Here is a 12452-nt window from a genome sequence, read left to right as displayed (position 1 = left end):
TACTTCATATTAAATTTCTTATGAAATTCATTTTATCTTAAAACAAAAATTGCAATTAAATTGCAGAAAAGAACATAAATGAAACTACAGAAGTGCTACTAAGCAACAGCATTTATTAACCCTCTTGCTATGGGCACTTTTTTGCTGCATGTCATAAGGTTTTTAAGAGAGCTACATTCAAAACTTAAACTTTTATTTTTCATGCTACACCAATTGGTATAGCATAAAATCTTAGCTAATAATCTGTGTTTTAATAGGTTTAGGTTCTTAATTTTGTAAGGCAATATTTTAAAAAGTCCTGAGTTTCCTCTAGTGTGAGAAACATGATATTTTTTTCTCTAAGTATCTACTCTTCTGTAACTTGTTTGCTTCCCCTCCAAGAATTATGATAATTAATGAAACTTACTTATTAAAATGTTGTCATCACCTGGGCAAAGCACAGTCTTGATAGCTTTCAGTCTTACTTGGTAACAGAGCCATTAATAGAAAATCACTCATCTTTCTACACCCACCTGTTACATCCTCTATTTTAGGATTTGTCAATAAATCTGTTTTACATTTAATACTATATTATTTATAACCAAAAGAAAGCCAAACCATTAATCTGTCAAGTGATGTATTATACTACACTAAAAGTTTTCTTTAGTGAGAACTGTTGTTTTGTTGCCAGTTCAAGCTTCATTTCAATGGGAAATGTGATTAGCCAGAAAAGTTGTGATAGTTATGGAACATATTCTGTTTTTAGCATATTATTCTATATTCTTTCATACATTGTTTAATTAAAAAAGGATTATTTATTACAGTGGTGTCATTAGTATGAAAGGTTTCATGTTATAAGTTGAAGTCATTCATAAGGTATGAGACATTTCTTTTCATGCTGTTATTCTATGTTCTTTTGGTGCATTATTTAGTTAAATACAAATTTAATACTCTACTACCCTTAGTATAAAAAAGTAAGTTTAAGTGTCATAAGCAGGTAATAGCAATTAAAGCAGAAAGTTGAGGTATATAGTATATTTCTTGTTTTTTATATGTATTCTTTACTTGTTATTATAAAAGTGACTGAAATGTAAAAATAGAAATCTGTTTAAGTTTGGTAAGGCTAGATTAGATAAAATAAACAACAATAATATAAAATACCTTTTTATTGAAGCACACATGTAGTGTATGTAACATAAGCTGACATTTCATGGGATTATAAGTTCCAACTAAATTGGGTATAGTATTTAGACACTGTTTAAAGGGCAATAAAACAATAAAATTAATATATAAATTGATGTATACTATTACAAGTTTAAAGCTCGTAGATTAACAAATGTAGTTTCATGTAACAATTGAAGACATTCTCGAATTTAAAAAGGGTTATTTTTGTTTGGTTGTTACAAGGTCGGTCAGATTGACCAACCTTGTGTAGAGATAAGGTAAAGAAAATAATAGATAAAATATAAAGTTTTACAGAAAACTTTGAAAGGTATGTAGAAGGTTTTAATATTATGCAAAAGAAATTTGAGATGTTTGAGGTGAAGAAAAGTATTTTTAATCATAACATAAAAATCATTTTCCACTAGTACTAATTAAGAAAAAGATTCAAATATATTCATGGACAAATCTGTAGTGAAAGTACTTCACTAAAAATCTGAATTTTTGCATGTAAAAGAATTGTAATGCTTAATGAAAGTCTGTCAAATTTTGTAAAGATTGTGTATATATATATATATATATATATATATAATGCACCACACTAAAAGTTAATAGTATGAGTATAACTATATAACTATAACAAGTGTGAAGTGGTTGGTCAATTCATCTGAGCCAGCATTTGGAGAATTAATTACAGTTTTTAACTTTTGAGAAGCTTTGAAAGCATTCCAAGGCATGTGATACTATAACAATACAAAGTGGTGAGTCAATTCATCTGAGCCAGCATTTGGAGAATTAATTACAGTTGTAAACTTTTGAGAAGCTTTGAGAGCATTTCAAGGCATTCCAGAAATATAGTGGAAATATTATGAATGCTCTTTCCTACAAGGAGTTATTGAAATATTTGCCTGCAATAGCTTTTTAGATGCAAATATGCTAGATAAAGTTTTTATTGTAATAAGTTATTAGTCTGATAAGACATACAGTAAAGCTGTGTATTCAGTCAATAGCCATAGATTCAAAATACTTGTCTCCATATAAATTTCTAAATAACTTTTTTTATTTTTTATCAATTGAATAGTTTTGTAGAGTAAGAGTTGAATTTTTGTGATATTTCTTTCTAATTGCTTTTATTGGTGATAGTTAATATTTTAAATGGTATTAATATTGCCATGTTGAACACAATCTTAACTTTTGAAATTTATATATGTATATATATATATATGTAAATATGTTTTTTCTAGCCAAGTGACAAAGATGAAACTATCAATAAGAAAAAGACTCAGCTTGTAAAACCAGGTATGACAGTTATTTTTATTGAAGAAGTTTTGGACCTTTTCATAGTTGTAATATTTGAAAAGTATTAATCCTATTTCATTGACTTATTTCAAAAAGGGATGATTAAATGGCCACTGGTGCTCTGTATTAATAGTAGTAAAATTATTTATGTATTTTTGTCTCATTTTCAGTTTTAAGGTATATTAAATTTTATTTTTTCCCAAAAGATATTCATTTTTTGTTCAAACTGAACTACATGGAATTTTAAAATATATGTGCTTCTCTTACTACTAACAAAGTAATACAGTAAGTTTGATATGATATTAAAATAAAGTTGAAGAAATTTCTTTCTTACAAAGTGCATACCTTGTTAAATTTGACACAAAAACTGATAAACATCTTTTATAAAATATTTATACACAACTAATGGAAACAAAGACCTACATTGCTGACAAATATAGAGCATTGTTTCAGTTTCTGTACGGCTGTCATCAGATACTGTGGCAAGTAAAGAGGTGAAACATACAGTATACCTAATGATGGAAAATTATACTTAATAATACTCAGTTACTTGCAGCAATTAAAAATGTAGTTGGATAGGGTTAAACCTGTATCTTTTATGTATATAAATTTTACAACTAGAAAACTCAAATTGTGCTATATATATTTTAGATAATCATATAAGTTTAACTATTAAGATATACATGCTGTATTTAATGAAAAACTTATATATAAATTTATATTTTGTCATTGTAACTCTCCTTGTCACACATATTAACTATCTTCTTCAGCACGTCTGCCAAAGAAATTTGCAAGGCACTAGCCTTGAGGCAACTCCCATCTAATTTCATGTAAAGTTACCTGAATTATGCCACTGCTTTATGACATAATATGATAAAAGCCTTCCATGAGTAGGAGGGCAACACATCTCCATTCATGTCAACTTGCTCTGTGCATTTACACTCATGATTCTTCAATCTTCTTGGCATTGTATTGTATACGTTTAACTTTTTCAGTTGTTTTCAACTTACTGTGAAATGCATCCTTAACAGAATTGCTAATTTTTTAAAATCATGAATTCTGAAATGAAGGTAATAAGTATATAATTGGTCTTCTATGTAAGATGTTGTTCACATCTTGGAGTTATTTCTGCTGTGACTTTTGGAGGCATGATGTCAGGATTGTTTCAACTGTTGTGCAGCATATTGTGAATTACCACAGGCTAATTGAGCCTTCTTCCACCATCTCACTGGCTGAATTTCTTTTTCCTCAAATGGGAAAGTCCTGTTAGACTATAGCCATCTGATTTGCTTTAGGTAGTACTTTGCTACTTTTGATATGACTTGCAATCTCTTTGAAGATTTCTTTCACAGTTATGTTCCTTTCCATTTCTTTTTGCCTGTCTTCTTTGTTATTTTTCCTTTTCTTATTTTTTTACCCATCTACCATGGACTTATCTTGTCTTCTCTCATTACTTATCAGGTTTTATACTGTTTAATTTTTTTTAATTCCTTTCCTATGCCTAAATGCATTGTCTCCCTCATGTTTGTGACCTTTTGAGTTCTGATTTGTAGACTTTTCTTTCTTCATCTCGATTTCTTGTTATCAGTGGGTATTTTAAAGATCAAGTCTGTTACTTTCTACTTCATTTTCTAGTTCCTCATTTTTGCAGTTTTTGTTCTACTACTGTGTATACCCTCTAGTAACTCCACCTTTTATTGAGTCACTTCTTAATGGTTTTATTGGCTTCTGTAGACATTCAATTCACTTCTACTTTTGCATCTTCAACTTACTCTGCTCTATTTCTTCATACTTTGTTCCCATGACATTGGAGGTTGTTGTGTCAAGTTATTGTATCTCTTTCTTCTTCTTATGAACTTACTTTTCATCTAGCTTTTCTTTTATCACCTAGATGTCTTCAGTGGTAGTCTTTACCTTTAGTGATCTGGTCTGATGTCATGACTTTTGTCCTCTTTATTTTCACAAGTTTTTTCTCTCTCTCAATGTTGCTGTTTTCTCATATTCCTTGTCTATATAAACCTTCTTGATACATTTTCATTGTGGATTCCAGGCTTTCTTTCTTTTTCTTTTTCACTCTGTCAGAAGTTTTGTTTGTCACTCTTGTGTCAGTGCTATCACACATGTACACTTCTGTGGGTTTACTTCTCTTCTTGTACTGTTAGTCTCAGTTTTTAAAAACTGTCATTTCTCACTTTGGTCTGTTTCCTTGTTCCTCTTTTCTTCACTTTTTTCCCATTTCCTTTTCTTGGACCCCATCTGTTGTTAGCTGTGGTTGATGTGTCAGCATCTTCCTACACAACACTCTTGACCTTTCTACCATTTGTTTTCTTTGTCTTGTTCTAGTATCTTTCCATGTTTTGCTCTTCCCTTCAACTCAGCAGCAGTCCCTCTTGTATTCAGTGGCATTGTGAGAGTCCTCTCTTGTCATATTCATGATCTAAGGTTAGCATTCTTTTGCTCTGAGTGTTTATATCTGTTAAACCACTCTCAGGTGTTTCCTCCTCTACCTCCTTTCTTTTACAGTGGATAGTTGGTTGAGGGGTGGATGGTTAATCTTAGGAAATAATTTCTTTCTTAGTGTTTGTTATTTTCTTTTCCTATCAGCTGACTTTAACCTGTCTTCCTAGTCAGTGAGCTATGGTGGATCTGTTCATCAGGTTTTACAATTCTTATTCTCTCTCTGTGGGAAAGGCTCTCTTGTTTTTCTGATTCTGGCTTTCCTAGAATTTTTTTGCATATTTGGGGCTGCTTTCATGTATCTCCTATAATGGACCTTGTGAACCCAAGGTTTTTATTGGGGGGAGGGCTTTGTCTTATTTTTAAGAGCCTTTTGTCAAGGAATTGTCACAGTGGCACTTAGTGCCTTTCAAACCAATTTGTTTTTTTTCTTCACTGCCTCTCTCTTTCTGTTAGAGGAGCATTTTTGTATTAGGACAAAACCTCTGATATTTGGATGCTGGACAAGAGTTCACATCAGTATGCTTGTCCTGCATGTTCTTCATTGGACATAATCCCATTCCTGATGGTTCACTTGGTCATGTTCCATTCAGCATATTCCACATTCTTTTCCTGTTCCAACCATCCTTGTAGTTCTTGTTCCAGGACCATTTTGTTTTGGGTATTAAATAAATAGTTCTGAACCTGTTCACATCCTTTGCAGGGAACTTCATTCTTTGTGATTGACTGCCTTTCTCAGCCCAATCTGTGTTCCTTAAGTTGGTGTTTCTTTGATTAGCTTAGCTTTGATCTGCTTGACATTTGGACAATCCCTTTTCTGTTATCTTCTTTCTTTGTCTTTCTTCTCATTCTCATACTTTGTTTTCCTATAGAGGGACATTGTCCCTACAACCTTATGCATGAATGTGACTGAGTTGCTGTTTATCTTGCTGAACTTTCCATTAGTGTGGCATTATTCTCATCACATTCTTGTCACCATTCCACTGTATTTTTGTGTTTTACCACTTAAGATGTGTCCCTTTGTTTCTTCTGTCATACCTTTTCTCCTGGCAGTAATCCTGTGCACAATTTTTCTGCCTTTCTTACCCAACCGTTTTGTTTAAAGATTCTTGGTGTCAGCCTTTTCTAATCTAGTTGTCAGATGGCTTTGTTCAAAGACTTTCTCATTTTCTAGTACCAAGAGGTATTTCTTTCTTTGTCTTCTGTATTATGTTTCACCCCTACGTTATCCTCAGTTTTGTTTGCCCAACTCCTTTACCTGATTGGGAACTTAATGAGGTTTTAAACAATCTTTTGCATGCCTCATTTGTGATATTGACTTCCTCGCTTTTGTACTGCCTTTCTTCTATGACTTGTTTCCTTATTCTCTCCTGCTATTACTGTCCTTTAGATTCTTCATGAGTCTCTTCCACCACACTTATCTTTTCCTTTCCTTAGTTTGATCCTTTCTTCCTCATGCTTTGACTGCTCAGGAGGCACAACGTACTTCTATCTTTATTCTGTCTTTCGATCTATTAACATCTGGGTTTCCCTTCCTGTGTCTGTTCTTATCTTAGGACTCTCATTTTTCCATGGACCTCTTTTTAATTTCTTTTACAAGATGGATCTATCAGATTCTTCATTGGCATTTCTGCTTTTGGATATGAATGCTTGCAAACTGTACCTTTTCATTACATTCAATTTATCATATTTTAATTTTTATTGTATCTATTCTTTAATGGCCAAGGGAAGCATGTGAACTTTCTCCATGCATTCATCTCCTTTACATCTGATGGTTTTCTGCCTCTAAAGGTCACCATTAGTCAGTCACCCCACTGTGTTTTAGAATAATATGTACTATTTCACTTCCTTAGCTCCTATTTTGTGACATAAAAACCTATCATGTGACTTGTGTTGTGTTCCAGAGTATATTTACTGAAAATGTGCATCAAGTCAGGGTAACAAAGTGCTCATACCATCCACCCTGATTATATCTTATGCCCATTGTGAGAGGGGTGTTCTGCAAGTTTACTTGTAGTATTCACATTGTATGTATATCTGCATTCACTTGTATTGATTGATCCAGACTGTACCTATTTCAAGCCAGCACCAAGAAGGTGTTCTACCCACTTCTCTGGCTGCTAGTTGCTGACTTTTAGAAATAGGCCTTTTCAGTTACCCAGTGCACTATAAAAAGACATTTACAATTCCAGACTGAAAGAACAATGGGGAGCCAAGCATGTTCTACAGGCTTCTTCCACCTAACCTCACACTTTGTTAAGTGTGGCACTTATCAGTTCCCAGCTGCTGGGATGCTTTGCCATGAAGAACCCTTACTGATTGAAATTCAGCTGCTGGGGCTATAACAAGGAGTACCAGTATGATTAGAAGTGAGGAAGTGATGACACCATTTGTGCTATGGTCATTTCTATTATAGATCATTTACATCATTCATGTGACCTGTGCCATTCTACTGCAGTCTAAATAGGTGCAGTAGAGTTGAGGTGACATACACTGTGCCATTCATTTGCATCCAGAGTCTGTTCAGTAGAGCTCAGGTGAACACACGCTAAATGACTGTTCCCCCCTCATGCTGCCAAGCTCAGATCAGTAGAATTAATGACCAGTGCTGCATAACACAGTGTCATACTTCTGCAGGTAGGATTTGTTCAGTGGAGTTGAGGTAAGCACTTGCTATACAATGTCTATACCCACACACACATACACCTGTTTCACATCTCTTCCTGCAGCCCATATCTGTACAGTAAAATCAAAGGGACATATGCATACTTGTCCTTACTACCTTAATTTTTCCTCCTTCAACAGCTAGTGTAAGTTCTGTAGAGTTTGATGGTAGAATTAATGTGAGTACACTTTATAAACCTGTGATGTATATCTAGCATACCCCTTTTCTTCAGCCTGTGTTAGTCCTATAGATCACGACAGTAGAGTTATGGCATATATAAGTATCCATGTTACATAACAATGTTTTTCCTCCCTCTGATGACAGAATTGAGATGATCACACAAAGTATGCGATCTGAACAAGCCCCAACCATATTACACATGTTGGCTGTCTGAAAACTTGTGTTCATGTAACTGGATGGTCATTTTCTAATTCCACCCATCTTTGCTGACATGTTTGACTTCTGTGCCTTTTCTCTCTTTCTCTATGGGTGAAGAGTATTCTGTGGATAAGATGAGAAGTGGTCTCTTACATGTGTGCTGTTGGATACCACACTCCTTGGTATCCTTCTTATGCTTTCTAAAGGGTACTTATCCTAGTAAATTTTACACTGAATTCTTAACCATATCACCATGGGATTCTAAATATAGTCTGTGATAAGTAGTGAGTTATCATCATGGAAGTTAAAATTTTTTAAATTGAAAATGTATTTGAGATAGATGCTTGCTTCTTCACACATTCCTGCCTATTCTTCCTACTTTGTGTACATTTTCTTATTTACCTCTTCAAAGAATGAAGATTCATGAGTATAATACGCATAAGAGTGAATGGTTAGTGTGCATAGAGATGTGTCATTCTCCTATTGATGCAGAGCTTTTGTTGGATGATGAAATCATCATGCTGTGGTGCAGCTCATGTGAAATAAGGTGAAAGTTGCCTCAGAGCTAATGGCATGCAAATTCATGTGGCATATATGCTGAGGAAGATAGTTACTACATGTAAGGAGATAAATATATGTTGGAAATGCATAAGAGTGAATGGTTAGTGTGCATAGAGATATGTCATTCTCCTATTGATGCAGAGCTTTTGTTGGATGATGAAATCATCATGCTGTGGTGCAGCTCATGTGAAATAAGGTGAAAGTTGCCTCAGAGCTAATGGCATGCAAATTCATGTGGCATATATGCTGAGGAAGATAGTTACTACATGTAAGGAGATAAATATATGTTGGAAATGTATTTTCACAAATGGAAAAATGTTAACTTTTTCTTAAATACTGTAATCAGTTTAATTATTATTATTTTTACAAATATATATTCTTCAATCAGAAGCTTGCATATGTTATGTGTTGAAAATCAATAATTGCCATTAACTCACCATATTATGATTTGTAATTCTTCTTAGTAAATATTATCAAAACGAGTATCAGCTTCTTTTAGACTTAAACATCATATTCTGTTCTCAAATGTCTCTACAGTAGAAAGGTTTTTTTAGGCTTTTAATTTGTTTTTAGTTTTTTCAAATCATCATTCCTGGTAAATACAAATTTCTGATACTTGTTAATGGTACTTTGATGGGTTTTCTAAATGCACCTGCATAAGTCTGAAATTGCTGAGAAACTTGCAAGCTGCTTTGTTGCTAAATCTTCAAAACATACAGAAAGTATTTTGAGGGTACTTTCATTAATGAGTAAGCTATAGATGCAATTGATTATTTATTATTTTGTTGCTTGGGGAAAGTTAATTCACACCTATACAGTTATTTGCTTCTTAAAGGAAAGTAATTGGAACTCTTTTACAAATTTTTTTTCAAGTGTGTAATACTCATTGCAGAAAAAACCTTAAAATGAAATATCTAGTACCATTAATGTAGATAATTGAGAAGCATAGTTTGGTGATGCATTTGTTTGTTTTAACTGTTTTGATTCACTTAAAAGAGAAAAATAATATATTTAAATACTGTTTACTGCATTCTTTGTAATAACCATTTATTTTGCATATTAATATTTTTCTCTACTTTATTTTAGAAGAGAAAAATGAAATCAAACAGGAGTATGCCCACTCAGTTAAAACAGAAGCTTCAGTTTTATCACCTGTGGAAAGTGCTTCAGAATCTGATACGGTAAGAAAAAGAGGGCGTCCCAGGAAATATATACAGCAAATGACATCACCTTCATTACCGTCACCTTCTAACAAAGCTCTTAGTACAGACTCTCCAAAAAAAAGGGGACGTCCTAAGAAATGCTCACAGCAAACAAAATCGACATTAACGCCAAAACCTACATTGACAACTCCAGAAGTAAACTCATCAAAAAAAAGAGGATGCCCTGGAAAGTATTCTCAGGAGGTAGAAGAGCATCTAGCTTCTAAAAGATTAAAACAAGAGTTAGAGGTGGAAAATGAGAATATTAGAACCCATGAAGGTAGAAAAAAAATAAGTTTATCTGTTCAGAATAGGCAGAAAGGCAGTATTTCTGAAATTTCCAAGTCATCCTCTGTAAAAAATGGCCATAAAAAAGAAAGAGATGATTCTGATGATGAATTAGTAGGTGGTGACCTTGTCATTGATGAAGGTGGTGTGAATGAGTGTAGTAATGATGAGTCTGAGAAAGTCAAAGGAAAATTCTATAGTAAATCTTCCAAGATTTGGGAGACCAACAAGAACAAACCAGAAAGTAACAAGTTAAGAAAGATTTCAAATGATGCCAAAAATAAAGATGTTGAAGTTAATGCTGTTCAAAAGCAGAGAAGAAATGTTAGAAAAGCATGTTTGCACAATAAATCTAAGGTTGTAGCACAAAATAACAGAGAACCAGATAATTATGTCTATAGTAACACACTTCAAGGCAAAAAACAGAAACTTTCACCAAATACCAGAGGAACTGATAATTTACCAAATGATACAAATTTGGAAGGTGAGTTGTAATGAATTTCTTTGCCTTTACTTTCATCTCACTTTTTGAGATATGTGACAGTTGAATGGATATGTCATGGAAGCAACTTGTGTAAATGTGACTTGTGTACCTTTTCTAGACAGAGATCCTTCTTGATTGTGTTGTGTAATATTACCTGGAATATATTGTTTGTTTTGCCACCGACCTTTGTTTTATTGGATTCATACCTGTTAAAAGATGCCTCACCTTGCTTTCTCTTTTTGTAACTTATCCTTGTATTTCAAATTAATTGTATGCCTTGTTTTTGGATGTTATTAAATTGGAAGTTCTATATTCATGATTTTAACACATTTATTATCTAGGTATATGAATGTTTGATGTTAGAAGGGTTTGTTATGTATCCTTCCAAAAACCAATTTTCATTGGCATCACAACACCTATAAAATGCCAAACAGTGTCTTGTATAATAGTTCTGATGCATCCCATTCCACCATGATTTTGTATAAACAATGATTGTCTCTTGATTTTCTGATTTGCATATTCAGTATAATTTTATTATACTCTACTCAAACAAATATTAGCTGAGCACATCACTCAGTTTATTGAACATTGCACTATACTTCTTGAATCTGAGTTTTGAGTTATGTGTGTGCATATACATACACAAACATGTATATTAAACAAGGGTAAAATGCATTAAAAACTAACCTTGAAAGATGCAAACAGGAGATTAGTAAAGAACATTTAAAGGTTAATTTATTATGTGTGTGTGTCATGTGCACCATATAGGTTGTATGTACTATTTAGTTAGTATTAGCAAGTCAAACTGAGGTGTACCTCGTAAGTAAGTACCTGCATGATGGTGTTTGGTGTATGTAGTTTTTTGTGCCTACTGTATGCTATTGCATGTACGTATTTTTGTATATGATAACTGTGTGGTGTTTGATTTTTTTTTTTTTTATGCTTGCTGTATGCTATTGCAAGTACGTATTTTTACACGACAACTATATATTGGCAACTCATTCTGAGGTATCACAAGTGATTTTTGGAAATGTTGGAGCTACTTTAAAAGGTTAATTTGGGTTATATATGCAGGTATTTAATTTGAGCAGAAAGTCTGCTTAACACTCTACGAAAAGTGGGGCCTAATAGGCCCCAGAGCAACTTGAAAGGTTATTAATATTAGGCTAATAAATTTGTATTTAAATGAAATTGCCATTTCATTTGATTTCATTTCATTAAATATCATTTAAATTTCGTAGGAGTGTTAAATAATTCTGAATCCTGCATAAACAGGTGGTCTATATATGTCCATAATAAATGCTCTTTTTAGTAGTGAATTGTTTTTTGTTTTTTAAAAACACATTTAGGCCACTCCATGTAAAATATTCTGTTTGCTCAAGTAAAACAAGCTGGAATTTGATATATATTAAAGCTAACTTATTATACTATGGATAAAGAGGACTATTTACTTCACTTGCAGTGATGAAATTAATCATTGTTTCTTCACATAATTTTGGGATGGTGCAGTTAAGTTGCAATTAGGAAAACTTTTGAGCTGAAAGTAGAATATTAAAACCAGTTGAGTACTATAGGCACAAATATTGGTAAAAGAACAGATTATTATTAGTAATTATTTTCTTGAAACCAAACTGCACAGTTTGTCATCATCAGAGGAGAATAAATGCTTGGTGTGATGTTTAAGAAGCTATAAATAGTTTTCTAAAGATATAAAACAAATTGATCATATTAAGACTGTTAATTTCAACAATCAAAACTTGCTGTATTAAGTAAAACATGAAGCATGCCTAAAGCTCTATTTACCATAGTTTTAAGTGTCAGCTAATTTAAGGTAGTTTCTGTAAGCATTAACAGAATATTCACATTGACTTATTTGAAACAAAATTGTTTCACAGATGCTAGTTGATAGAATCATGTACAGAAGAGTTTTATAACAGTGCAAATTGTGAAATAGTGGACTCGTATATGCTGTTTTATA

At 32.9% G+C, this 12452-nt stretch overlaps 1 protein-coding gene across 7 annotated transcripts in view; it reads left to right on the top strand.

The window, feature by feature from the left end:
* LOC143252877 (uncharacterized) overlaps window positions 1-12452 on the top strand; it is an 88567-nt gene that overhangs the window by 33235 nt on the left and 42880 nt on the right. For all 7 annotated transcript variants that reach the window (XM_076505679.1, XM_076505681.1, XM_076505677.1 and 4 more), the window contains 2 exons: window positions 2385-2439; window positions 9587-10474. In XM_076505679.1, the coding sequence (XP_076361794.1) occupies window positions 2385-2439; window positions 9587-10474 (943 nt within the window). The remainder of the gene's footprint in view (window positions 1-2384; window positions 2440-9586; window positions 10475-12452) is intronic.

This window comes from Tachypleus tridentatus, chromosome 6 (assembly GCF_004210375.1).
Source record: "Tachypleus tridentatus isolate NWPU-2018 chromosome 6, ASM421037v1, whole genome shotgun sequence".
Classification (NCBI taxonomy): domain Eukaryota; kingdom Metazoa; phylum Arthropoda; class Merostomata; order Xiphosura; family Limulidae; genus Tachypleus; species Tachypleus tridentatus.
This window is presented reverse-complemented; position numbering and strand designations above follow the sequence as displayed.